This window comes from Nyctibius grandis, chromosome 10 (assembly GCF_013368605.1).
Source record: "Nyctibius grandis isolate bNycGra1 chromosome 10, bNycGra1.pri, whole genome shotgun sequence".
Taxonomy (NCBI): domain Eukaryota; kingdom Metazoa; phylum Chordata; class Aves; order Nyctibiiformes; family Nyctibiidae; genus Nyctibius; species Nyctibius grandis.
Genome location: NC_090667.1, coordinates 6,355,630 through 6,381,889, shown reverse-complemented (window position 1 = coordinate 6,381,889; position 26,260 = coordinate 6,355,630). Strand labels below are relative to the sequence as shown.

The window sequence follows — 26,260 nt, the reverse complement described above, 5'->3', positions numbered from 1 at the left end:
TTCTGTAAGCGTGGCTGTCACGTGCATGAGAGCAGGAGCCACGGCGCCCCGGCATGCTCCTCGCTGGGGGCTGGTCTCTGCTCCCTCTGTGCTCTGCACTGACCCCCCCCTCCGTCATCTCCCCCAATGCTGGGCTGTGATGATAAATCCACGTTTGCAGTTGCCCTGAAAAAAAAAAAAATGGAATTTCTCCAGGTGGGAGAACCCTGTCCCCCCAGGCTGGCTGCTGTGCCCCCCCCACTCTTTCCCCCCACCCCTGGCCAAGAAGGGGGCTGTGCATTTACAGAGCCTTTATTTGGCATTTCTGTGGTGGGGGGCGAGGGGCCGGCCCCCCCCGGCTGGGAGAGGAGCGCGTCTCTGCACTGGGACCGCGGGCAGCTTGAATGCACTGAAGAGCTGCTCCGCGCCCAGCAGGATCGGGCCAGGCCCGCCCCGTGCCGGGGGCTTTCGGGCCGAGCCTTCATGGAGACGTGGTCTTCTGCTCCGAGGGTGGCTGGCCCCTGCATCCTCCCGCCCCCCCCAAGGTGGCAGGGCAGAGCTGGGGGGCAAGCTGGGGGCCAGGAGGAGATGGCATGGCTGGGGGTGGAGGTGGGACATGGGGTTATTGGGAAACGTCCCCCTCCCATCGCTGAGGGCTCTGCCACCCAGTTGCCCAGCCCAGCATCACGGCCGGGGGGGGTGCCAGAGATGGGAGCGATGGAGGGGGCGTTGTGCTGGCTCGGCGTTTACTCCTGCTGCTGGGGAGCGTCCCGGGAGGGGACAGGATGGGAATGCTGGCAGGGGGGAGAAGCCACCCTTCTACTGGCCCTGCTGCTGCTGTTCCTGCTGCTGCTGCTGCCTCATGTAGGCGATGATGTCGTTCTTCACGACGGCGATGTTGGTGCGGTGGTACCAGCGCATGACGGGCACGCCGTCGGGGCCCACCAGGAACTTCTCAAAGTTCCACTTGATGTCGTGGTTCCGCAGAGGCTCCCAGAAGAGGTTCTTGGGGTTCCCAAACTCCTCCGCCACCGGGGGACAGGCGTTCTGCAATGGGGGGGGGCAGCGCATCACTGCCTTGCCCCCCCAAAAAACAAGCTGGGTGCTGCCCCTCATCCCCCCCATTGCACCCACCTTCAGGAAGGTGTAGACCTTCTGCTCCTTGGCCCCATTCACGTCCCCTTTCTGGAAGAGCTGGAAGTTGGGGACGAAGCCACCCCCCGGCCGGACGTACCTGCAAGGGGAGGGTGGGCAGGGGGTCGCGCAACGGGCAGCTCTCGGGGCTGCACAGGGGTAGTGGGGGAACCCCAAGCCCCGTGCTTTGGGGGGGCTGCAGCCCCAGGCTGGGAGGGGGGTCACAGCCGCAGGCACTGCAGCCTATGCACCCACCACCTGTCTGGGGACCCCAGCCCAGCTCGGTGGGGCAGGTGCCCTGCGGCCCCTGCCGCAGTACTCACTTCAGCGCGGGGAGGATCTCCGAGTTCTGGCCGGGTTCTTGCTTCCCAAATTGGTTGGAGGGGAAGCCCAGGACGACGAGCCCGTAGGGCGCCAGCTCGTTTTGTAGTGCATTCAGTTCTGCATGCGAGCAGAGCCAGGGAGGGGTTAGCAGGGGTCTGGGCTTACCCCCACACCTGCACCGACTCCTTCGGGGCATCTCCGGCCATGCTGGGTCCTGGGGAGCAGGCGTTACCCCTTCCCCCAGCTCCCTGGGGCAGGACGGACCATGGGGACCTGCCCTGTCCCCCAGGGTGCTTGTGCCTCGCAGGACCCTTACCAAGGTACTGCAGGGTGAGGCCTCAGTACGTGGCCACGTTGACGAAGAGCACCATCTTCCCCGCGTAATTCCTAAAGGGGATGTACTCGTCCCCGTCGATGGTCAGGGCCCCGTAGTCGTAGATGGTGCCCTGCACCGAGCCGTAGCATTTCACCTGTGGGGCGAGGAGCATCCAGTGGGACCAGGCTGGTGGCTGCCGGCCACCCCGCTCGCCCACCCCACGCCCACTGGAGCAGCGGGTCCAGCCCTGGCGCTGGCCGAGATGGCAGCTGCCAGCGCCGTGTCTCCTGCCCCAAATGCTGCTGGCAGCAGCCAGGCTCCGGCACGCCAAGGTCAGGGGGTGGTGGGACAGGCTGGCGTGTGCATGCACATGCACACACGTGTGCACACATGTGCACGCCCAGCTAGCGGGGCTGGCTGCAGCTGGAGGGATGTTTACCCGGCCAGGGTGAGGCAGGAAGGCAAGAGGCTGGAAAACAGCCTGAGCTGCTGTGGGGAGACCAGCCCCAGCCTCCGCAGGGCTGCAGGCGGGCAGGACCCCACCACCCCTGCGCGCACCCCTCTGGGGCAGGGGCAGCCCCAGCACCCTGGAGCAGCCCCGGCTGCGGTGCCATGGCCGAGCCAGGCCCAGGCAAAGGAGGGGTCGGGGCTGGATCAGAGCGGGGCAGGGACGTGCTGGGGTGGAGCAGCCTCAGCCTGCAGCGCCGCAGGGGTTAACGCAGGGGAGCCCAGCTCCTGTTCCCATCGGGGACCCAGGCTCACCCAAGTGCCACCGAGGGGCTATTTTGGGATCTGGCAGGAGATAAAGTCCCGGGGGCTCTGCTCGGGGAGCTCAGCCTCCATGGGGCTGGCGGGATCCTGGTGGCAGGGCTCTGTTTGCCCCCCGCCCCGGGGTGGAGAGGCTGGTTGGGGACCGGGGGTGACAGGGGTGACCCCTGCTCTCTGCCCGCTGTGGTGTGTGGACGCAGCAGCCCCTGCACCCCCCAAACAGGGGTGCACCCCCCTGGACACTGTGCATGGAAGAAAAGCCCTGCGCTCTGCCCCTGTGGGGGTCGCTGGGGGGCTACAAGGCTCTGTCCCCCTCTGTCCTCGGGACAGCAATTGCCCCTTTGCAAGAACAAGCTCAGAAAAATCCCCCCCGTGATTCAGGCACCGGGACTGGGGTGGGGGGGGATCACAGGGCCGCCGTGCCCCACTCCTGCCCCTGGGGCAGCCTTGGGGACAGGCGGGTCCCCAGGATGCCACATCCCACACCCCCCCAACCCCCGTGGGGGTCTCCCCCCCCCGCCCCATCTCTTACCTTCTCCCTCTCCTGGCTCTGCCCCGGCTGGACGAGCCCAGCCAAGAAAAGGGGCAAAATCCAGGCGCTGCGGCACCAGCCCCCCATGGCCGGGGCGGGCGTGGGGTGCGGGCACCCTCCTCACAGCCCCGGGGCCAGCGCTGGCGGCGAGGGGACACGGGACACACCTCTCCCTGTCGCCTTCTGCCACCTCCGAGCCCGACAGCCGAGAAATAGCCGCTGGGCTGAGCGGGGGGAGCCAATCGCCGGGAGGAAGGACGGGCCCAGGGCTGCGTTAACCGTGTGCGGCCTGGGGCGGGCACCGAGCGGGGCGGGGGGCACCGGGGGGGCCCTGGGGCGGGCACCGAGCGGGGCGGGGGGCGGAGGGGGCCGGGGTGGGGGTGTGGCAGTGCCATGGAGGCACCTCGGCGTGGCGGGGACATGGGACACCCGCGAACACCCCACGGGGTTTATGCAACGCGTTATATGAGCCGCGGATTAAAACCCGCACGGTGGGAGCGAGGAGGCAGGCGATGTCCCCATCCTGCGCTGGCCACCTGGACGAGGTGACATCCACCCCCGAGCGGGGACCGAACCGCCCCAGCAGCACCCCCGGGGAGGCGGGGCTGGGGGCCGGTGTCCCCCCTCCCACGGGGGGCTGCCCGGGGGTGCGGAAGGGTTAACCCAGCTCCTCTGCCTCGCAGCGCAGCAAGTTCGGGGGCTCCCAGAAGCAGCCCGGGAGTAGGGACCCTCCCGGGGGGTGGGCTGTGACGGGCTGGGGGGGCACAGCCCCATGGGGGCACAGCCATCCCTTAGCCCCTGATGTCCCCCGGGGCAGGACTTTCCAGGGCCCTATTTACTTACCCGGGGAACGAAAACATTTACCCTGGGCTGGCTCCAAGGGAAATAGCCGGGATGAGGTGTAAATTCCCTGAAACCCCGCAAAATATTATTTTATGGGAGGATTAACCGGCTTGGGGGGGGAGCTGTGGTCAAGGGTGGGGGCTGGCCTGGACAGAGGGCAGATGGGGTGGCAGTGGGTGAGCCCCAGGGGAGTGACAAGTGGCAGCTTGGGGTCTGGCTTTGCTAGAAAGCAGGGCCAGCCCTGGCAGGGTGCTGTCCCTGAGCCGGCTGCAGAGCCACCACCGGGGCCGGGGAGCGGGGCCACGGGGTCAGGGGAGGCTGGGAGCAATCTCCCATCCCGTGTCCTTCACCAGCAGGAACGCCATGTCCTGGGAAAGGCTGATGTTGTTGGGCTCCGAGTGCAGCCTCAGCTGGTGTGGGAGGGCTGGGGGTCGGGTACGTCCCCTGGGCACCCGGGGAACCCATGGGGCAGGGGAGCTGCGGGTCCCTGGCACTGGCAGCGTTTCACAAAGCTTTAAACTTGCACCGCTACTGGAGAGGTGGCTTAGCCCTGCCCTGGCTCACGTCCCCGAGCGGTGTGGGGTGCTCCCCTAGGCGCAGGCAAACCCCTGAGATGCCCAGGCACTGCCTGGGGGCTGCACAGAGCCCAGCACAACGCACCAACAGCCAGGCTGGCCCCAGGGATGCTCATGTCACCCCTCACTGATGTGGCCATGGGTGGCATGAGGTGGCTCCTTGCCAAAACCGGCAAGTGTGCAGGAGCCAAAACCGGGGGCTCAACCCTTCCCACCCACTTCCCAGGCCCAGGGGAGGTTTAGGGCCACGGGGCCACGGGGCTGCAGCTCCTGGCTGGCATGCTGCTCACGCCTGGCCGCCTCCTGCAGCCGCAGGGACTGGTGTGTGCCCAGTACAGTGCCACGCTCCCCGGCAGGGTACTGCGCTCCCCAGCCGGTTCACGCTGCTGACCCCAGCCAGGGCTTGAGCCATCTCCTGGGACAGAGCCAGGACAGAGCTGGGAAGCTGCTCGGGGCTGCACTCCCCGCCCCACTAGTTCCCACCACAGGAACAGCCACCCACTTCTAATTATATCCCCTAATTGCTTGTGTGGGGCTTTAGTGGCTTTTCTGTTGTTACTAGGGACTTGAGGGCCAGGAGGAGCAGTGCAGCACGTGCTGTGGTGGCATGGCATGGTTGTGTCCCTTCCACATGTCCTAATCCCCGCCACACACAGGGAAAGGCTGAGCCACCCCTGAACTGTGTTTTCCTAAAACCAAAATAAAAATAAAAGGCCCGTTTCTCCAAGTTCCCTCTCCTCGGGTCCTGGTGCCGAATGGGCCTTGGTGGAGGTGGGGAAAGGGGAAGGATTTAATGAGCCACAGTCGATGGGCCCCATCTCCACCACTGAGCTTCTGTGGGACCCTGGGCACGTCACCCAGTGTCCCCGCCATGCCGTGCCGGAGGCAGCAGGGGAGAGCCGAAGGTGCTGGGGGCTCCAGCAAGACCATCCGAGGACAGCGTGCCGCTCCACCCCGCTGCGCCGGGGTCCCCCACCCCAAATGGCAGGCGCTGGGCGGGCTGACCCTCACATGAACCTCCCTCCTCGGCTGTTTTTCCACCAGAGCCGGGCTGGAGCCAGCCCCCGCCTGCCGCAGATGTTTGGCAGGAGTCCGGGGCTGGGAGGCCAGCGATGCCGGCACTTCCAGCCCCCCGGCCGCCATGCTGCCGCTGCCACCAGCCTCCCCGGCTGTCCCTGAGCCATGGGCTGAGGGCTGCAGAGACCTTGCACCAGGCTGCAGGGCCATGGTGAGCACAGGGAACGTGAAACCAGTGGTGGGGACCACGTACTGCTGCTGACTGGGCTTGTCCCAGAGCCGAGCGAGGAGCTTCTTCCACGCAGAGTGACAGGGACGGTGCCAGCAGCACGCTGGGGACAGCGGTGAGGGGCTCGGGCAGTGGCAGGCAGCATCGCCCCGGCTGGCAGTGGCACTGCTTCCCCTCGGGCAGCCTTGGCACGGCGTCAGTCCCGGGGCAACCTCTGAACTTTTGTTCTAGGTGTGCAACGGGAGGCGAAAGCAAAACAAGCTGTGCCGGGCCAGAGGCCCCAGCCGCCCCCACGCCACCTCCGCAGCTCGCCCAGCCCTCGCCGCCAGTCCCAGCCCCTGGGCTCCCGCAGGCATTGCCCTGGTTCGGTGGCAGCCTCCCCGCTGGGCACGGTCCCCAGCGCCCTTTGGAGCAGGGACGCCCCTCCCTGAGTGCCCCCATGCCCCCTGGGCTATGGCTGCAGGCGCTGCCCCTCCTGCATCCCCATCCCTTCTCTCCCAGGCCAAGATTTGTCTCCTGCAGAAATGCCCCTGGCCCATTGCCCCCCAGCACAGGGGCACACTGTGACCCGCTGCTGCCGAGCAGGGCAGGGGATGTGGGTGGCTGCTGAGTGCTGCTGCTCTCCCCTCCGGCATGAGGAGCCCCCCAAACGCTCCGAACCCACGGGGATGTGCTTCTTCCTGAGGCTGGGGAAGGACAAGCCACCAGTCCCCATGTTTGCGATGTGCTCCCAGAGAACCCACTGCAGCCTGGAGCGGAGAGGGCAGTTTGGGACCCCATAAGCTTCCCTTCAGGGCCACAGGGGTTGCGTTTGGGTCCTGTATCAGCCGTTGCTCCAGGTGACGCTTCCCCCACAGCGCCCAAGATCTTCAGGGTTGGCTCCTGCTGCTCAATTGCCATTGGGACCCCCCACAACCTTCCTGCCCAGCCCCAGCGCCCGCGATGCCCTATCCGGCAGGGATAAGGCAGCTGAGCCAGGCGCCTGCATCCCCAGCACGGCTCTCACTGCTGCCCAGAGGCAAGGTGAGAGCCAGCATCCCACATCACCTCCTCCCTGCCGGGGCTGCCAGCACCCATCTCCCCCAGCAGCAGCCCCCGTGAGCCGGCAGCCAGCTCCCGCCGTGCTCCAGCACCCACTGGCGCTGGCAGGGCAGCGCCCCGAGGGATGCAGAACCCCCTCCGTGCCCACATCACCCCACGCAAACGCTGCCTCGGAGCTCCAGCGCGGTCCAGGCACCAAAGTCAGGGCCATGGGGGGATTTGCTTATCTTGCTCAGTCCTGGAGGAGGAATTTCCAGCTCAACAGCACACATCAGTCTAAATCCATCCCCCTCCCTCCCATTTTCATGCTTTAAAACATGTCCCAGCCTCTCCCTGCTCTCCCCCCGCTGCCATTTCGCTCCGTGCAGTTTGTTGTTGACATGAGCAAACCCTTTCATCCCAAGGCTTTGCAATGCCTTTCCTGGAAATGTTTGCCACGGGCTCGACACTTCCCAGAAAACTCCTACCATGAAAGGAAACCTCTCGTACCCCCCGGCTTCTCAGGACAAGGGGCATGGGGAGGTGGGAAGAGCCACAAGGCATGGCTGAAGGGACAGGGGTGTTTGCGTGCTTTTCTCGGGTGTTTTGCTCCAAACCAGGCTTCCTTCTCAAACCACTCCAATATTTGTGGCTTCTTCCCTATTTCTCTTATAGCAAAGCTCCGGTTCCTGGTGCCAGATGCCACTGGCTGTCCCCACACACCCGATGGTGTCCCCAGGGAAGGGAGCATGGGGGGAAGGCAGAGCTGGGGCTGCTCCCACCCAGCCCAGCCGTCATCTCCTCCAGCTGCCACCGTGCCAGCGAGGGAGGGAGGGGGGGGAACAACAGGAAAATAACTGTGGTTATTGGCCTCAAATTCTGCAACTTGAGAGCAAGGGGAGAGAGAGACGACAGCTCGAAAGAGAAATTTGTTTCTGGGCTGGGCAAGGAACACATGTCCGCTCTCTCCCTGCACAACCGCAGCCGGCGGCTCCAGCGCAGGCGTTTCTGCTCCCTGGGGGCTGCATCCCGTGCTGGGCTCCCTTCCCGGGCAGGGAGACATTCACCCAAGGTCCTGCTTCCCTGGGAACTACCTGCCCCTCCGGCCCCAACGCCAGAAGCAAACCTGATGCTGGCTATCGTGGATCAAGCTGCACGGGGATGGGACGTAGGGTTTCCAACACTGCGGGGCTGGTGGCTCTTTAGAGCAGAGAAAAGGGGATTTAAACAATTCCCACCAGCACCACTGTAGCGTTTCCCCACATCCCAGCCTGATTCGTCTCATTATTCGTGACCTGTCTTGCTGTGAGTCCCCGGGTTTGGCCCCAGGACTCTCAGCACACACCAGAGCCCGGCACGAGGCTGGTGGAGGGGAGCGATGCCGGTCACCCTAGCAGGAGAAAAGCAGCCATCGCCCCTGTCAGAAAGCCCCTGGGGATGCTTCCCGTTCGCTGTCTGATGGTTGCTGCTGCTATCGCAGCCAGATCTGGGTTTGCACTCCCGGAGAGTGGGGCCGGGCTGGCAGCGTGCCTCCTGCAGCCACCGGGCTCAAAGGCTGGGCAATAACCCCGGGGAGCTCGAGCCAAGGCGGTGCAGGGGGTCAGCGTGGGGAGGGCTTCTGGAGAGGCTGCAAAGTATCTCAGATCCTGCGCACGGGTACCCAGACACGATCCGTAGCACAGACAGAGCCACACAACACGCTCACATGTCAAATAAATTCCATTTATTTCATAGCAAGGGGCAATGTAAGAGCGTACGTGGTCCCTTGCCGCTGCCCGGGCTGAACCCCTCTGCTCCTCCCGCTTTGCCTGCCCAGGCGAGGGGCACACAGACCCCCCGAACAGGCTGGCGTGCTGGGAGAGTGGGGGGGTCCTCGCCATCAGCAGGAGCACCGAGCACAGCCAGCGCAGGCAGGCAGGAGCTGCCCACACTCCTCCGCCCCATGAGACCCAGAGGAACCCAGCGCCCTGTACGGTTTTCCTACAGTTTCAGCAGATATCTGACAGAGGAGAAGCCGGTGCCAGCTGCACGTCTGCTGTGCAGCCAGGACGGGCTCTGTCACCGATGCTTTTAGCCAGGTCTCCAAAGGCACAACCAGAAGCCACATCAGTCTTGCTTTGACCCTTCTTTCCCAACCACCCCGACAGCTGGGACTCCAAAGAAGAAATACCTTTGCTGGGCATTTCTACTCCTTGCTGCTTGCCTGGGAGGAGACGAGGTCACCAGCGAAGGTGAGACCAGCCTGCCTGCCCCGTGGGAGCGAGCCGTTTCTAGCTGGACACATCCGCAAAGTCACACATCTCCCCGCTGGTGCCCAGGCCGTCTCCCCGACAGTGCCCGTGAGCTTGGTGGGTAAATAGGAGGCAGTGGGTTCTCCTGGTGAGAGCCAGGTACAGGGGTAGGCATCTGGGTGCTGGCCCACCCCAGCTCCTGCTCGTCTCCCCAGCTCTCGGGGTGCCCCACTGGGCTCTGCGGGGTCCCCAGCACAGGATCCCACAGCTGTGGTCCCCTGCCTGGCAAGCCGGCCGTCCCTCGTCGCCTCCACCTCAGACGATGCCATTGCGCGTGGGGTGAGTCCGTACCCGGTAGATGACGACGGCAGTGGCCGGGCAGAGCACCAAGGCCGTCATGATGAGGATGGTGGCCAGGATGATCAAGACGATGACCCAGATGTCCAGGATGTGCTTGGGCATGGCGGGATCTGCGGGGTCAGGGAGGTCCATCCTGCAAGGCAGAGGCACAGGGGTGATGGGGCTGCCCCCTCCGTCCCTCCCATATCCAGAATCCCCCCATTGCTCTGAGCACCCCGCTGCTCTCTCCAGGGAAACCCCCGTGGCCACATCCAGTCTTGGCCGCAGGCTTCTTCAAGAGCAAAGGGCTTTGGTAACGGCTCCTTTGAGAAGCCCCAGCATTTCTAGCGTGCTTTGATGCAGCATGATAAAAGCCTCGGGAAAAACTTCCCTGTTACTTGCTACCGTTGTTAAAGGAGCTGATAAAGCAAAGCCACAACCCTGCGTCCCGCTGGTCACTCACGAGTGGGTCACCGGGTGGGGACACGGTGGGACCAGGGCAGCCGGAGCCCCTCTGGCTTCGGGGGAGCCTCGCACCTCCCGTCACCCACCCCCCCCCGATGCTGAGTCACGGAGTTAATGACAATTAACAGCAGGGCTGGGGGCTGAGGGGCCGGGCACCACCCGCCGGGAGCCCCTCAGCTGCTCCCCGCCAGCGACACCACCGACGGCAACGGGCTGAGCCCCCCGGCCCGGCCCGCCCGCAGCCCCCCAGGCTCCGGCAGCCCGGGCGGGGGAACGAGCCCCGCTGCGGGGGAGAGGCGGCGGCAGCCTGCCCTGCCTGCCCTGCCTGCCTTGCCTGCCCTGCCTGCCCTGCCTGCTTCCCCTGCCCGTCCGCTCCCCCGTACCTGCGGCGCTGCCCGGCTCCGGCTCGACGCGGCGGCAGCGGCCGGATCCCCGCCGGCGGAGGAGGGGGGAGTCTCCGCCTGGCCCCGCCCGGCCCGGGAGCGCAGGGCAGGCAGGAGCTTTTTTTCCGCACCAGGATAAAGCAAGATCCCACTCCAGCTCATCCCCCCGCCCAGGACGGGGACCCACCGGGGGAGACCATCTGGAGCTAAAGCCGAAGGTCTCAGGTGCTGGGGAGGTGCTATGGGGACATTTCACAGCATAACACGTTTTTCCCCTTCCCTGGTCTCCTCCTGCCTCACCAACAGCGTGGCTCACATGCACCCACTTGCCTCCGAGGCCCGGGGCAAGAGGGAAAACCAAAACTACCGAGAGCCTCCATAAAACCCCGGCAGCAAGGCACCAGCCAGCGCTCCCCAGGGCTTTCAGAGCGGGGCTGATGTACAGAGACACGGGCAGAGAGTGTCTCTGGGGAGACGTTAGACTTCAGCCCGCCAGCTGGGAACGGCGTTTCTGCTGCCCCGTGGAATATTCTGCTCCATCGGCGATGCTGAAGGGCAGACCCAGCAGCAGCTATTCCCAGCTGGCCCCGGGAAGCAAGGTGGGATGCTCTGATTTTCCTGCTGGGACACAAGCCTGGTGTCACCCACAGTGGGACCCACGCACTGCACCCTTCACCCCCGCCTTTCCCAGGGAAACCTGCTGGATTGCGGGTGGCGGAAACCACTACCAGGTGCTCTCAGGCACCCCTGACCTCCGGGCACGCAGGTCCCTGCTCCCCTGAGAGCCGTGCACAGGCAGCCGGTGGGCAGCCCCCTCACCGCCTTCCCACCCGCACATCCGCCTCCAGCTGCTGCTGTCGGATAAAAAGCACATGGGGTTTTTATCGTGAGCGGCGGCGGATCCTTGTGGGCAGGCGTTTCCTCTGGAGCCGCATGGGCAGAGGCCACGGGCTGACACCAGGGGGAACAGAAGTATGAGGGAGTGACACCACAGGCCAGGCCACCACAGACGCCTGGGCGCTGTGCCTAGGAGCAAAGCGGAGGCGGTTTGCTGCTGCAGCCTCTGCCCTCTGGACACAGCGCAGCACCCAGAGACCTCACGCCTTTCTGCTGATCCCCTACGTGGGGATGATAGTTTTTATTGGGATGCCATCTTAGCGACCCTGAGACTAAAGAGAAGCCACCTTTGGGGTATGAAGCTGTCTGGCACCTCGTGGGTTCAGAGGGGAACGTGGGCCGTGAAACTGATACCCAAGACTTAAACAATTTATTAAACAACAGGCCCCGCTTTGTGTAACTTAACGATTTAGTAAAGAACAGGCCCCCTTTGTGGAACTTAAGTGCTAAGGATGGGCCGGGCAGGTCTGAGTGCCAAAGATAAGCAAGTCTGTGTGTGCCAAAGAACAATTCAGGCCTATTTGGGATGATTCTCGGTATCAGTATAGCACAGCCTGGTTCTGCTGACTGAGTAACTCTTGTGCAGAGGCAGTTTTGCAATGTATTAACATGGATCAGATTCCCTGGAAGCAGGCAGACAACTCTCGGATATTATATGAATATTCATTTTTTTCTGTATATAATGAGTGTGCTCTTGTCTCTCGGTGTGCGTGCTAGGAGTGATCCCCCACATGTCACCGAAATCCGTGGATACATCACAGCAGGATCAAACCAGCCTCATCACCAGGATGGACTGTCAAAGAAGGACCGTTACGTTTAAGATTAAGTCAGGAATCATTAAGTTATGGGTTGTATCTCTTGCAGGGATGTCAGGAAGTGCAGGAGTTGGTTCAGAGGGACAGGCCACGCAGCCATAGACGAGAACTTAATTCTAACCTTGAAACAAGGGTTCGGTAGCATGTGTCATGTTACCGGTGTTACAGAATCATTGAGAAAAACACATGGAAGTCGCGAGATGATAAATTAACTGCTTCCAAAGGGGGAATTGATATCAGGCGGCTCAATAAACCCGGTCTGCAATGAACCAACGTCGGCTTTCTAAACTATCGTTTGGTTTGGAGAGTTTTCTCGGTTACAATTTTCGGTCACCAAGGCTGGTGCAGGGCAGCCTCCTCCCAAGGGAGGAGCGCGGGAGAACGCGTTCCCACAGCCCTGGGATGGGCACAGTGGCCGGGCAGCCCCCAGGGGCTCCCCCCAGCCCGGAACGGGGGAACGGGGGAGCACAGCGGTGCGCTGGGACCGGGTCCAGGGGAAGCCCCCGCAGCGCGGGCGGAGCGCGGCCGCCGGCACCGCCGGGTGCGGGCGGAGCGCGGCCGCCGGCACCGCCGGGTGCGGCTGGAGCCCGGCCCCGGTCCCGCTCGCTGCCCCGGCCCCGCCGCCCCCACGTGGCGGCAGCCACCGCCCCGTCCCGCACGGATCACGTGGGCGCGGCGTGGTGACGTCTGGCGGTGACGTATGACGCATGACGGCGGCGGCGGCCGCCCCGCTGCGAAGATGGCGTCGCTGCTGCAGTCGGAGCGGGTGCTGTACCTGGTGCGCGGCGAGAAGGCGCTGCGGGCGCCGCTGTCGCAGCTGTACTTCTGCCGGTACTGCAGCGAGCTCCGCTCCCTGGAGTGCGTCTCGCACGAGGTAACGGCGGCCCGGCCGCGCCGCGCCCGCACACCGGGTGGGACGGGGCGGGACGTTGCCCTCTCTCTGCGTACTGATTGGGCGGCTCTCTTGCCGCTCACTCCTGTCTGCCTTGCCATTGGTTGGTGGCGCGACAAAGGGGTGGGCACAGTGGCGCTTCCATGGAGCGCGGCGATTGGTAGCGGATGAGGGAAGGGGCGGTGCATTGTGTTGGATTGGCTCTGCGCGCTTGTCCGTCGGCGGAGTTAGGGCTGTGATTGGCTGAGGCGCGCGCATACGGGGTGGGGGCTACCGCGAGAGGCGGCTTCGCCTGGTAGGGGATGTGCCCCCCCCGTAGGGCCTGGCTGGTGGGAGCGGCCCCTCCGCGGGGCCCGGCCGGGGCGGACGAGGGCCCCCTCCCACGCACTCATCCCCCTCGGGCCCGGGGCACACACCGCCCCACAGGGCCCGGCCTGGGAGGGAGACCGAGCAGGGCCGGGAGCTCCCGCACCGTCCCGGGCTCGGGCTGGTGCTGTCTCGGGGGGGGAGCTGCGCTCGGAGGGCCCCAGGGCTTGCCGAGATGTGCTGGGTGTGGTGGCGTGGGCAGCAAAGCACCCACCCCCGGCGGTGTGCTGAGGCGGGAGAGCATCGTGCCTGTTCTGAGAATGAAGGCGGGGTTGAGAGTGTTCGGTGTGGATTTATTTCCACCTGGAGCAGCTTTTCCCCCACGTTGTACATTGGGATTTCTGCTGGGGAGGGTTTGTTCTTTGTCCAGGAACAGCTGGAGCCTTAAGCTGTAGGTTACCATCAGGCTGGGGCAATAGTCTGCTGACGCACAGGGGCCTGCCAGGAGCGCTGCTTTTGTGCAGAGCAGAACACGGGCAAGCCTTGATCCTTGGGCTGCTCTTGGGATTTCACAGGGGGCTGTAATAGAATTGGTAAAATTGATTTTGTGGAAGTCCGGGTGAATGAAGAAATTACGGTAGATTTCAAGGCAATGGTTGGACTCGATGATCCCAGAGGTCTCTGCCAACCTGATTGATTCTGTGATTAGAAAAGCCTTAAAAGAATGACAGTGCAACCCAGATCTCTGAAGAGTCATCGCTTTGGAAACGTCAAAGCCTCTGAAGAGTAGAAAATAGATTTGTCACCAGGCTGCATCTGTCGTGAGTTCTTCGTAGTGGGATGAGTGTAGTCATTGTGCATTTCCGTGTTTAAGAATAAGTTTGTTTTTCCCTTCAGGGAGGGGACTCTCTTCTTTTTACTGTTGTTTTAATCAACAAAATTAGTTTGTGACATCAGACAGATACAAAGCGTTTTCTGAACTGTATGGATTTCTGACCAGTGTAAGTACAAGGGAAGAATAAATTTAGACATAAATGGACAACAGTGTGTTAAAACCTGCTGTTAAAGCTGAAAGATTAAATTCTGGTAACCTCAAAAGGTCAATACCCAGTTGTCCTTTTCCTACTTACTAGGCGGAGCAGTTTAATTTATCCTGACTTAAGAAACCTTCAGACTTGTGTTATTAAAGATCAAAATTTGGCTGAGATGGGCTCAGATTTCAGATATCAAACAATGCCTCAAGTCTTCACTGACTTCACCTGTCTGTTGCCAGACACAAAGCCTTGTTAAATCGTATGGCAGAGTTTCAGGCTGCTGCTGGCATGCTATCTAGACAAATGCATGCCAGGAAGTGTGATGTGACCATCTTGTTCATCAGGTGGACTCTCACTACTGCCCCAGCTGCCTGGAAAACATGCCGTCGGCCGAAGCCAAGCTGAAAAAGAATAGGTAAGGTCTCTTTGGCTTTTTTCATCAAGACTCACTATTTTAAATGGCTCCTTAATCAACACCTGACCATGTGTATCTGAAACTCTCTTCAAAGATTACATTGCTTCTTGTTACATTTTAGTCTGTTTTGGGGAATAAGTGTCTTTCCATGATGCAGCATGCACTCTTCGTGTTCTAGTTTTTTTGATGACTTGCTCTCATAATACAAAGGTTTTTTTAGTATCACCCAGTGTTTCTCACTGTTGCCATTCTTATGTTGGCTCTGAACCCCTCCTGTTTCTGTTGGTGGCTCTGTTGCCCTTTTTCCCTAATGCTGTTGAATAGGATGAAAAAGTCTGTTGGTTTAATCTTGCTTTGTTTGCTGAGAGCGTTTTCCTTGGCCTGGGATCCTTGTCAGAGCGCTGTCTTATAGACCTTCCTCTTTACAGGTGTGCTAACTGCTTTGACTGCCCCTGCTGCATGCACACTCTTTCCACCCGGGCCACGAGCATTCCTGCTCCTCTTCCTGACGACCCAGCCAAGACTACCATGAAGAAAGCGTATTACTTGGCCTGTGGATTTTGCCGCTGGACTTCTCGGGATGTCGGCATGGCAGACAAGTCTGTCGGTAAGTGACAGTCAAAGACAGAAAACTGAGTAACAGCAGGAGCCCAGTTTGTGTTTTGAAGGTAACAGATAATCAGATTAGTTTCTGGCCACACGATATATGTAGTATCCATCTAGGTTTTGATGCACAGTTGGAAATTCATAGGAAAACAGTTTGTTGCTGAGGTCTCTGAAGAGCTGAGATGAATTAGTGGAACATGTGACCTGCTTCCATGCTCGTTTTACCTGACTAGTGAGAAAGCTGTCAAACGAGGGGCTTAGTTGGTGTGCTCTCCCCATGGTTGAGAGCTTGTTTGTGTACCTTCAGAGTCTTTGAAGCCACTCAGTGTGACAGCGTAAACATCTAATTTATTTTACGTCACTTTTGTTCACTTAGGCTTATTCCAGAGTTGTTAGTGTTTGTACTTGTTTTTTCTCTTCATGAGAGCACTGGAACAAAGCTTTCGTCTATTTTTTGGTGCATAAGACAGGCAAAAAATACTGTCAGGCTCCAGAAATGGGGCTGAGTAGACCACATTCTCTTTGACTTCCAGTGTTGATGTGACTGAAGAATGGGAGCTGAAGATGCAGGGACATGGACAGCCAGTAATAAGAGACCGTTCTTGTAAACTCATGTACCTGCTGCTAAAGTGACTCCTAGGTGCTGTCCTGAGTATCTCTCAAACAGCAGTTGTGTAAAAACACAGTGTAAAAGCTGGTGGAGTGCCTTCAGCCCAAACCTGCCTGTGAAAAGCTTTCACAGGTGTGTATTTGTGCAGGCATGAACTTGAAGAATTGTGATGGTAAGTGTAGTGAAAATAGGGAGTGTCATGGTTCATGAGTAGGACCGAGATAGTTGGGTGTAAGATGTGATTTCTGTGTGGAGTCTAGAAATCTTCTCCTGAGGACTTTGTTTTTTCTCTTTCTTGTGCAGCTAGTGGTGGCTGGCAGGAGCCGGAGAATCCTCACACACAGAGGGTGAGTGAGGGGGAAGGCCATGCTTTGGCTGAGACGCATCAGCTAGAAAGAGCTGTTAGAGACACCAGGCCCTCTTAATCACTTTTTTCTGCATCTATATAATCCTTCAGATACCAGTTCCAGTTCCTAATGTCCACCTTGACTGAACTCAATGGAAGGAGGACCTCTTAGAGGCTCTCCTGTTGATATCGCAGTAAAAAAAAATCTCCTTTTCAGAAGAAACACAGTTGAAAACATCATGTCTAATATTGCTGTTAAAGCAACACCAATGAATATGCTGCCTATGTACTTGAAAAAAGCTGTTTTCCTATCAAGAGTGTGTCTAGGATCTGGAAAACAGAGCTGCACCTTTACTACCCTTCCCTGTCACCAGTTAGGGCTCTACACTAAATGTGATCAGCCTCAGGGTGGGGAAAAGATGCTATTTGCTCCACTAATCCAAATCGCTGTGTTTTGGCCACATGACATTACTCTGACCAGTCACGGCAAATGGCCTGAACAAAGTCTCAGTTGCCTAACTGCAAAGTGGGCATTGGGCACTGCTCTCCAATAGACATCATTCCCAAAGGAGGGTCAGTTTGTCACCCGCAGTGGGGGTCAAGACATGTTAAGACACATGGGCTGCTTTAATGTGTATCCTTCAAAATACAGCTAGTACTAGGAATGGAGTGAAACAAGTAGCAGGGACCTCAGCTTGTTCACAAGCAAACAGCAGCTCATGTGGCATTTGTTCCCCATTCACTGGCTATCTGTTCCTTTTCATCCCTCCAGATTAACAAACTGGTTGAGTATTACCAGCAGTTGGCTCAGAAAGAAAAGATCGAGCGGGACCGAAAGAAGCTGGTGCGACGCCGAAACTACATGCCCCTGGCCTTTTCGGTGAGCTGGGAGCAGAGTGCTCTTAGAGCAGGAACAGTGAGGCCCAACAGCCTCAGCATGGAGAATTAGACAGTTGATAGCACAATAGGGCTCCTCAGCTTTTTTTTTTTAATGAGAACAACATGAAGAAAATGTGCTAGGGCACATGGATTTCTTTAGGGACAAGTAGCTTTACGCTCATTATCATGTATTACACTGCCTCTCTCTCTAACAGTCCTCTCTGATAATGCCAGAAGGGTTTATACTTGCCATGCAAAGAAATACGTTGTCCAGCAGTGAAATGCAGTGCAACCGCCATCACGATACCAGTGGTAGCTCTTTCTCAGGACAGTTGCATACCACAGCTCCTAACAGTTAGCTCAGGATTGTCTGGCACTTTTCTGCATGAAGTCTCGACTGAAATTAACCTTAAGACTTGGTTGTGGCCTGAATGACTTGTGTATTGTAACTGGCAGGTAAATGCTTACTTTGTTTAGCTGGGTGACTCTGCACATGCTTGCTACTTCTCTATTAACTGTGCTTGCTCTGTGCCCTTGCTTGTGTCTTATGGCTGCATTTTTTGTCTCCGTTGCTACCTGCTGCTATTTTGGGGGCTCTCCACAGCAACACACTATACACGTAGTGGTAAGTCTTTTCACAGTTTCTGCTGGTGTTCAAGCTCTCATGGTACCAACTGAAGGGCAGTAACAGATCCTACTCCTCACCTTGCCTCAGGGCCTCTGACTTGGATGTTTCTAGAACAAACGGACGTGAAGGGTAACTAGTTAGAGGGTAACATCTGTTACAAAGAAGTATTTTTTTTGTTAGTTTACAAATAGGGCAGTGTCTTTGGGTAAGTAACGTACACTTGAAAAGCAGTCCTTCACCAAGCTTGGCTGAGGCACAGCCGTCCTTCAGCCTGAGGCAAATGGCACTAACGTTGGTCTTCTGATCCATGAAGAATCACCAGGGTAGGCTGATGCTCACAGTTCTCATTTGGTGAGAATTCAGGTTTTCAGTCCTGCCAAGAAGGAAGATTTCTGCCTCCAAGCACCCTGTGTATAGTTCAGCTGTAGAAAGCTGAGGAGTAGCTCAGCTATTCCTGCCAATTGGTGGTGCCTGGTGAGAGAGACCTGTAGGTAACAGGGTTTGTAGGAGGCTGAGACTTCCAGCTGCTTCTCGTAGCGCTACAGAGCATTTCAGATGGAGGCATACCCACGTTGACCCAGTTCTTGTGGCAGTTGAGCTCTCATTCTGCACTACTTGACATGCAGTGGCTCTGAAGAGAAGATCAAGGGAAAATGTGTCAGTAGTGCAGGCTGGTGATTTAAGGAAAGAGCAAAAGCTTTATGGGCAGTAGTCACATCTGCGTCTCTCTGTCTGCAGCGCGGTGGTAATTGTTTTCTCCTTACTAACAGTTTGAGCAGAAAAAAAATCTCAGTAAGCATTGAATACCTTTCCCTTTTTGCTTTCCTTTGCTTGTCTCCCTATGCTTGTCATGCAGCTCAAAGGATGAGTTTGCAGTAGGTCTTTTTGTCCTGGTGGGAAGCAGACCCGAAGCTGACAGTTCCTTTTTACCTTGTAGGACAAATACGGCCTTGGAACCAGGCTGCAACGCCAGAGGCCCGGCGCACCCATCAGTGCCCTCGCTGGACTCTCGTGAGTCTCTGGGTTGGGGTCACCTTTGTGGAAAGGTGTAGGCAAGAGAGCAATAAAGCAACTTCAGAATGATGAACGTGTTAGCAGATAGCAACAAAAGGAGCTTTCTTCTTTGGAGCGTTAGAGAGATGTCAGATCCCCAGGCATCTCTGTGCAGTAGCTCCAGATGTTTGCTTTCTCTTAATAGAAGCAAGTGACTGCTCACCTCCTTGTGCAGATACTATTGTCTTGCAATCTCGGCTTTCACTGCCTTCTGTGTTATAATGCAGTTACTGCTGTTGCTCTCTGTCAGAGCACATGTGCCATATTTTATGACCGAGTTGTCCCTCACTTTGCTTCAGGCTGAAAGAAGGGGAGGACCAGAAGGAGATCAAGATTGAGCCAGCTGATGCAGTGGAAGAAGTGGAACCTCTTCCTGAGGATTACTACACAAGACCAATCAATCTGACAGAAGGTAACATCTTAATATTCTGTCACTTTTTGCCCTTACATTTTATAACATGAGCAATGCCTGGAAACTTGTCAGTGGGGTTCCTAATGGCCCGAGGTTTTAGTAATTTTTATGCTGGGATTGAAATGGTGGGAAATTTGTGACTTTTTAAATGGTAACTTTGAATGCAGCTCAGCTTCATGTTGTACATGAAAAGCTCAGAGCCAAATACGTCAGAGCTCGTAGCTGTTGTTTCATTTTCTTGCTGACCTTAATTTCTCTGCATGTGAAGTGTCAACTTTTGGATGGAGAAAAGAGCTGACATCCTTTTTCAAATAATAGCAGGAAATAAGGAAGTAGCTGAGCTGCTGGGAAGTTGGAGCCTTAACTGACCTGTTAAGTAACAATTGCGCATTACTTCGCCATCAGCTTGCAACAGCTTGTGTACGCTTGACAGTTATTTAGCTGGCTCGTTATTTAATCAGCAGACACTGTAAATTGGTCAATGAAATTTGGGAGCGAATGGGATAAAACAGCAGGTACAGGAAGCAAAGTGGGCTTCCTGCTGAGGTAGTCCTAAGTAGAACGGATGTTCTTGGTAGTTCTGCAGACCTACAAAGTCCACCAATATTAATTAATTAGTGGAAGGTTTATGGAAAGAGCTCGATCATCTTGGTCTCCTTTTCTCATGAGACTGTCAGCATTGTGAGAGTATGATGCTGGTAAAGAAGACAACTTTCGTGGTTCCCCACAGTGAGAGAAAGGCTGCCAGGTGGCTCACTGCCTGTTAGACACTGGGAACAGTGAGGAGCCTGTTTTTGGGGAGAACCCCATGGGAAGTTGGCTGCTGGAGTTCCTTGCCTTGGGAACTATGTAGTCGCTAATTCTATGCAAGAGTCAGTTATGCAGACTCCTTGCTGAGAAGCTGTATATTGTACTTGTGCAGCACCCAGCTGTGAGAGTAACAAAGCTAAGAAAACTGATTAGCCCTTGGCGGGGGAAAGAACTTTTGAGATGATTACAAAATCCTGCTTCCACCCCAGCTGAGCTTTGACTAGAAATCAGGGTCCCTTGTTTCTCCTGGGCTGGCACTGATGTTACTCTAATGTTACCGTGCCCAGTCAGGGCAGCCCCTTGTACAACTCCTACCTTCCGTTCATTCACTGCTAGGAACAGTCATACTCGCTAGTGGCTTCTGAATTACGGGGTGCAGGTGAAATTAAGTTTCTTGGAGATTGCAGCACGACTGCACACGGTGCGTGGCATACTTGCTCTTAGGCCAGTGCGTATGTACAATCGAGCTCGAGCTTCAGTGCCTGTGTGAGACATTAATTTGGTCTTGCTTTCTGTTGTGCACCCAGTGACGACTCTGCACCAGCGTCTGCTGCAGCCTGACTTCCAGCCGATCTGTGCTTCCCAGCTCTACCCACGGCACAAGCACCTCCTGATCAAACGCTCGCTGCGCTGTCGGGTAGGTAATGAAATGCACAAAAGCGCTTTTTCTAGGCTCGTAGGACTTGCATTGTGGGAAATGGGCTGTGTATTTATTTATATAAGTGCTCAAATTCTTCTGGTTGTTTAAAGTTCTCAACCAAGTTTACTGGTAACAGCACTAGGAGATGAGGGAGGCTGTTGCATCTCTGACGTGATGAAGATTGTGAAAGGGGGACAACGTTGTCAAAGGTGCATAAAGATACAGAGGTGGGTTTGCGTAAGGGTCTGTGAGCTCTGCCTAGCCAAGGAATCGGAGAAGGCTGCCAATACAGTCGGAATGTAAAAATTTCTGCTGTTACTAAAGACAATAATCAAGTCAGCAGACAAAATATTAGTGAGAGGCAGCGCAGAGTACTGAAGATGCCCTGAGAGTGAAGGCAGAAAGAGGATATTTCGGAGAAGAAAAGCAGAGAGCTGGGAAGCGAAGATAGGCAAGAATGAAATCCAAGTTCTGCTGTTGGCTTACTACATGGTCTTCAAAAAGCTGCTTGCTTTCTCAGTGAAGCAGGGATATTTATCTAGTTCCCAGAGTAATGGAGCAATATTATTGTAAGTATTTAAGAGGCAGACTGCTTTGCAAATGCAGAATACTTTCTCAGAAATAAGTAATGCCAGGCTGAGCCTGTATTTGAAGAGTAGCCTATGAGGAGATCAGGCTTGAGTTCCAACTGTTTATTTTTGTAATGGATTCTGGAGCATACGTCAGAGGGCTTACAGGTATTTGTGCCTTCTTCCTGCTGCAGTCAGCGAGCGTCCAAGTATTTTTAAGCCAGGTTCCAAATCTTGTGTTTCTGAGATTGCACTGATATTGCTGGTTATGACATTTTCAGAGTGTTAGTAACCTGACACAGCGATGGCTATATACACCTCTAGGTAGTTTTTGTCTGCTCTGTGCTAGAGACTGGTAGTGCCGTAGCTAGTGGCACGGTGCTTGCAGCTCTGGTTCTTTGGCTTGTGACTGCACACTGTCTTTGTGTGCTGACTGAAATATCTTTGTCTCTAGAAATGTGAACATAACCTGAGCAAACCAGAATTCAATCCAACATCTATCAAATTCAAGATCCAGCTGGTTGCTGTGTAAGTAAGATACGGGGACTGGGGAGAACAACCGCCTATTCATGCTCAGTTAATGCCTTCTATTTCATTTCTTTTGTACTTGTCATTTGACCTCTTGCATGACTGGGTCATCTCTTAGGATGGCGTAATCACCTTTTTATTATATCCAGCTTATCTGTAGTAGGTGTGGTTCCTGATCTTCTAAAAAGTTTGCTGAAGATTTCAGCAGTTTGAAAAAGACATTGCAGGCTGTGCCAGCCCCACACAGTAGCAGGAGTTTGTAGGATTAGGCTTATATAGCAAAAGGGCACTTTATTCTTGTTTAATGTAAGCTAAGCTCTAATAGCATCGAACGAGTTAGCTGAATATCTGTGAAGACATCCCGCTACTTCGAGAGGTAGGTTATAGACAGCAACAGAGTCCATCATGGTCATTTGCTTTGTTCTTGTTCTAGTAACTACATCCCTGAAGTGAGAATCATGTCTATTCCCAACCTGCGCTACATGAAGGTCAGTACTTTTTTTCCAGAAGTGTCTTAGGGTGAGACACAGCCGGGGGGTGCGGATGTGGGATCTTTTTGGAAGATGACATGGTGTGATGATTGTTCCCCGAGGGCTTTGCTCACTCCATTTAGAGAGAGTGCAGGGTTTAAGGGAGTGGTTGGAATAACACTGCATGTACTTGTCACTCTGCGGGAGTAGATTACCCTGCAGTGTGATATCTGGCATCGCAAGCACATGCCAATACCTGAAGAATAAAAGGTGTGGAGTTGAGGTCTTGGCTAGATTCCAAAGATGTGCATTTCTTATATTAAGGAAGAGTGCTGCATGGCATTGGCGTCTTTCTTAGGGACTGGGGGTGTTCACTATCCATCCCTTGAGTGTATGTGATGTGGTTTTTGAAGGTGTTGATCAGTCACAGAAGATGGAGGTGCTAACAGTAACACATTTTAGAGTAATTGCTTCTTGAACTGTGATTCCTGAATCTCCCCAGGAGAGCCAAGTCCTTCTGACTCTGACCAATCCAGTGGAGAACATCACGCACGTCACACTGCTGGAGTGCGAGGAGGGAGACCCTGACAACATCAACAGCACTGCCAAGGTATTGCACCCTCCCACAGCGTGAGCCCAAGCCCCTTCCAAGGCTTTCCACTCCCATTTATCCTCCCACAGGTCACACTTTTCATATGTCCTTTGGTCCCTGCTGACTGTCTTGCATTTTCCTCCTTGGAGCTTAAGTGATTGTCACCAATGTAAACATCAGATCATAAAGTGTTTTGAAATTGTGTCTCTTCATTGAGATCCAGAACCCAAGGGAGAAATACACAATTTCACTGGTAGAGTGGTAACCAGGTGGTACGGGAAGGGAGGAAAGCCCAGGATGAATCACTTTTCTGTTAAACCATAGTAACGCAGCCCTCAGAAGGGGAGGGCTCTCTCCTGCTTGCAGTGTAGGTGGTGATCAGTGCTGAAAGGCTGCTTCTCTTCATGCTGTTTCAGGTGGCGGTTCCTCCCAAGGAGCTTATTCTGGCTGGCAAAGATGCTGCGGCGGAATATGATGAGCTGGCAGAGCCTCAAGACTTCCAGGATGACCCTGAGTGAGTGTTGTCTGTTCTGTGGGCATCCTGTCCCTTAAATACTTGGCACTTCAACCAAGCAACTTGCTCTCCTCTCTGTCTTCAGCGTGTCTTGGGGATTTTGAGGAGGGGGTCTTCTGAGGGGGTAGTGGTGTGGTCAGAGATGAACAATGCAAATCTTTATATTCTGCTTGTGGTTTGGACTATTCAGGAGACATTTGTTCCCTTTGAGGCAAGGTGTGCTGTTCTAGCAGTGGAGTTATAGGCGGTGGTACTAATTTTCTTCAGCAGTACTCTGTGTTGTCCTTTCCTTTGCAAGCAGAGGGTTCATGGTGGCGGTGAGAACTACACAGTCAGGTGTGTGACAGAGTTGCCTCCAGCCTTAAAATGGAGTATGTTCTGCAGCCTCGTAGAGAGCAACTGGAGCCATATACTGTGGCCCTTCCCTGTTGCACAGCTGGGTACATAACTCCCATGGCCAAAGCGGGCATGATCTGTTTGACAGATGTGCCAGCAGCTGTCAGCATAAAGGGGGGCACCCACGTTCTGGTGGTGAGGCAGGAGGGTCTGTGGGCCCCCTGCAAAAAGAGCAGCAGGAAGTAAGCTAGAAACCAGGGCAGCTGTTCTGGCAGGGCGTATTCAGCCAGAAACTTGAGCATCCCTGTTACGTGGTGTCAGAATAAATCTCTCAGAACAATTGTTTGAGAACTTGGCTGACCCAGGGTTCTTTTGTTTTCTGCCTTCCAGTGTTATTGCCTTCAGAAAAGCCAATAAGGTAGGAGTTTTCATCAAGGTCACCCCACAGAAAGAAGAGGGCGAAGTGACCGTGAGTTTCAAGATGAAGCACGAGTTTAAAAACCTCACTGCTCCAATCCGGTCCAGCGAGGAAGGCGATCATACCTCTGAGGTCATCTGGCTCACCCATCACGTGGAGCTCAGCCTTGGCCCGGTGCTCCCATAAACGCTCCCAGCGCTCACGCCCCGCCGGCTGGCCGCAGGATGGACAGTGGCAGTCAGGAAAGCACCCGGTGAAACGTTCTGCGAGAGCTCCTTTGTGATGTGTGGGTGTGTGCCACGGGCCCCGGCCAGGCCGCGAGGAGGTGGCTGAGGGTGCCGTGGTTTGGGATGGTTTGTTCTCTCTCCACTTGTCGTAGTGTCCACTACCGCTCTGCTTCCCCTCGCCACCACAGGCTAGTTCTAACTTGCAGCACGTATTTCGGCCCAGAGAAAGATCTTGCTTTCTCCAGATTTGCACTACACCCACCTGAATTTGGTTTTATCAACAGTAAATAACCTATATTGTTTTTTCTTCATGTCAAGCCCACAAACCCGGTGTTAAATACTCAATAGTGAACGACTGCTTCACACAGCTATGCCCTCCCTGAACGCACGTTTTAAGAGGTGGCCATGTCTGCTGCGTTATTGATGAGTTATTGGCAGCAGCATGATGCTTGCTCTTGGTTTCTGCTTCCTCGTAGGATACCTTGGCTGTGGGGGACTGGGACATACAACCCGACTGCTCTGGCATGCGTAGCTTGCTTAGCCGACGTGATAGATTTGTTTTCACAAAGGAAATGATCGGTTTGCCTTTAAACTCAAAATGTAGTGTGCTGTAGTGTTTGTCTGACAACCCAGCCTGCTGTGGTCAGGTGGATGTGGTAGCACGATGCGTTGCGAGCCCAGGTTCTGCTACAGCTGTTGACTGAGGCAGGGATGCTCTGGAGAGGCTGCCTGGCAGTCTTCAGATCAATTAACGTGTGTTAATAGGGTAGCGATTAGAGTATGAAGCTGGGAGAGTTAAGATTAGGTCTGTTATGTATGAAACTACAGAAGCTGTTCGAGTTCATACTGTTGTCTTTTTCCCGTTAGGGTGGGTGGGAGGGAGGTATAAAGGTGGACAGAGAGTTAGATGTTACCTAGCGTATACTGTACTGTGAGGTGATTTATCCAGGATGTAATTTGCTGTAGTCCAAGCTAAAACGAGTAATTAAGAGCAGTGTATCCAGGACGCTGAATTACCAGTGACTGCAGTAGCTTAGTGCAGGCAGGTGAGATGGCTCCTCCTGCAGAGCGTTCCCCGTTCAGGCACCGACCTTCGTTACACACTTACGGGCTTTGCTGTGCTGGGGAAGGCTTGAATGCCAGCCAGCCACGGCTGTGGTGCTCGAGACGCTTGTGCCATGGTTCCGCCAGCCTGGAGCTGCAACTCCCCTGCGCGGGAGGGCGGGACGAGGCTGCCTGCTCGCCGGGGGAGGTGGTGGTGCGGCACCCCAGAACATCTCCCGTAGCGCGAGACCCCTGCCTTGGTGTGCCTCAGGGGGCACGCGCCTTACAGCCGAGATCCTGCAGCCGGCCCCAACGCAGCGAGGCGTGGCCGTTACAACCTCGCGTAGGTTACACGCAGATGTACAGCATGAGTTTAAGAGTTGTAGTTCGTAGTTAATGTCTAGTGCTCGCGCCTCCTGCGGCTTCACCTGTCCAGATAACAACGCCCTTCACCTTTGGCCGTGACTTCTCTTCAGTAGCTGAAATAGCTGCTACACTTGCGATACTGATGTGGAAAAGAGCCTTCCTGGGACGAGCTGGCGGCTGACCGAGGCCTGGAGCTGCTGGACGGGTCCCGCAGCCCCCGGGGTCCCGCAGCCCCCGGGGTCCCGCAGCCCCCATCCCCTGGTGTTGGGCCGGTGGCTGCTGCAGGCAAACACGACCTGGCCTTTCTTGTGGAAAACAAACATGTGCATCGATGTATGATCTTCTGAGCGGTGTAATTAGCTCGGTGAGTGTCCTTCCCTCCCCGTAGGTGCTCGTAGGCCATAGGGAAGGTGTCGCCATGTCCCCGCTCCCCGGAGTGCTCACCCCTTCCCCACAGGCGACTGTTGCCTTACTGCTTGGCGTCGTGTAGTGACCTTCAATAAAGCAAACGTGGCTCTCGGATTCTGTTTGCTGGTTTTTACGCTGCGGTTCATTTAAAAAAACGTAATAATTGGGGAAAAAAAAAGCTGTTTCCCCCGCCCCCCCCCCCCCCCCCGTTCCCCCCCCCCCCCCCCGTTCCCCAATGGTCTCGCCCTCGCTCCCCCACCCCCTTACCGTTGGTTTCGCCTGCCCCGCCC

At 56.2% G+C, this 26,260-nt stretch overlaps 3 protein-coding genes across 3 annotated transcripts; 1 reads left to right on the top strand and 2 right to left on the bottom strand.

Moving 5' to 3' along the window:
• Window positions 1–275: 275 nt before the first annotated feature.
• GPX3 (glutathione peroxidase 3) lies at window positions 276–3,269 on the bottom strand. Its single transcript, XM_068408534.1, has 5 exons — window positions 3,054–3,269; window positions 1,754–1,907; window positions 1,437–1,554; window positions 1,114–1,213; window positions 276–1,026 (listed from the first exon to the last, which is right to left on the bottom strand). The coding sequence occupies exons 1-5, from the start codon at window positions 3,138–3,140 to the stop codon at window positions 799–801; spliced, it is 687 nt and encodes a 228-aa protein (XP_068264635.1). The 5' UTR covers window positions 3,141–3,269; the 3' UTR covers window positions 276–798.
• A 5,195-nt stretch (window positions 3,270–8,464) lies between these two features.
• On the bottom strand, window positions 8,465–10,203 carry SMIM3 (small integral membrane protein 3). Its single transcript, XM_068409485.1, has 2 exons — window positions 10,156–10,203; window positions 8,465–9,461 (listed from the first exon to the last, which is right to left on the bottom strand). The coding sequence occupies exon 2, from the start codon at window positions 9,458–9,460 to the stop codon at window positions 9,284–9,286; it is 177 nt and encodes a 58-aa protein (XP_068265586.1). The 5' UTR covers window position 9,461; window positions 10,156–10,203; the 3' UTR covers window positions 8,465–9,283.
• Window positions 10,204–12,559: 2,356 nt separating this feature from the next.
• Window positions 12,560–26,084, top strand: DCTN4 (dynactin subunit 4). Its single transcript, XM_068409192.1, has 13 exons — window positions 12,560–12,741; window positions 14,444–14,514; window positions 14,943–15,121; window positions 16,034–16,077; window positions 16,849–16,956; window positions 18,521–18,594; window positions 18,936–19,048; window positions 20,386–20,495; window positions 21,522–21,595; window positions 22,029–22,083; window positions 22,568–22,675; window positions 23,074–23,171; window positions 23,898–26,084. The coding sequence occupies exons 1-13, from the start codon at window positions 12,568–12,570 to the stop codon at window positions 24,109–24,111; spliced, it is 1,422 nt and encodes a 473-aa protein (XP_068265293.1). The 5' UTR covers window positions 12,560–12,567; the 3' UTR covers window positions 24,112–26,084.
• The last annotated feature ends 176 nt before the right edge of the window (window positions 26,085–26,260 follow it).

Excerpts from the sequence above, each read along its gene's own strand:
- DCTN4 (XM_068409192.1), top strand. The coding sequence starts at position 12,568 with ATGACGCATGACGGCGGCGGCGGCCGCCCCGCTGCGAAGATGGCGTCG. Across the intron at positions 14,515-14,942 it reads GCCAAGCTGAAAAAGAATAG|GTGTGCTAACTGCTTTGACT; the intron begins GTAAGGTCTCTT and ends TCCTCTTTACAG. Across the intron at positions 22,676-23,073 it reads ACATCAACAGCACTGCCAAG|GTGGCGGTTCCTCCCAAGGA; the intron begins GTATTGCACCCT and ends ATGCTGTTTCAG.
- SMIM3 (XM_068409485.1), bottom strand. The coding sequence starts at position 9,460 with ATGGACCTCCCTGACCCCGCAGATCCCGCCATGCCCAAGCACATCCTG.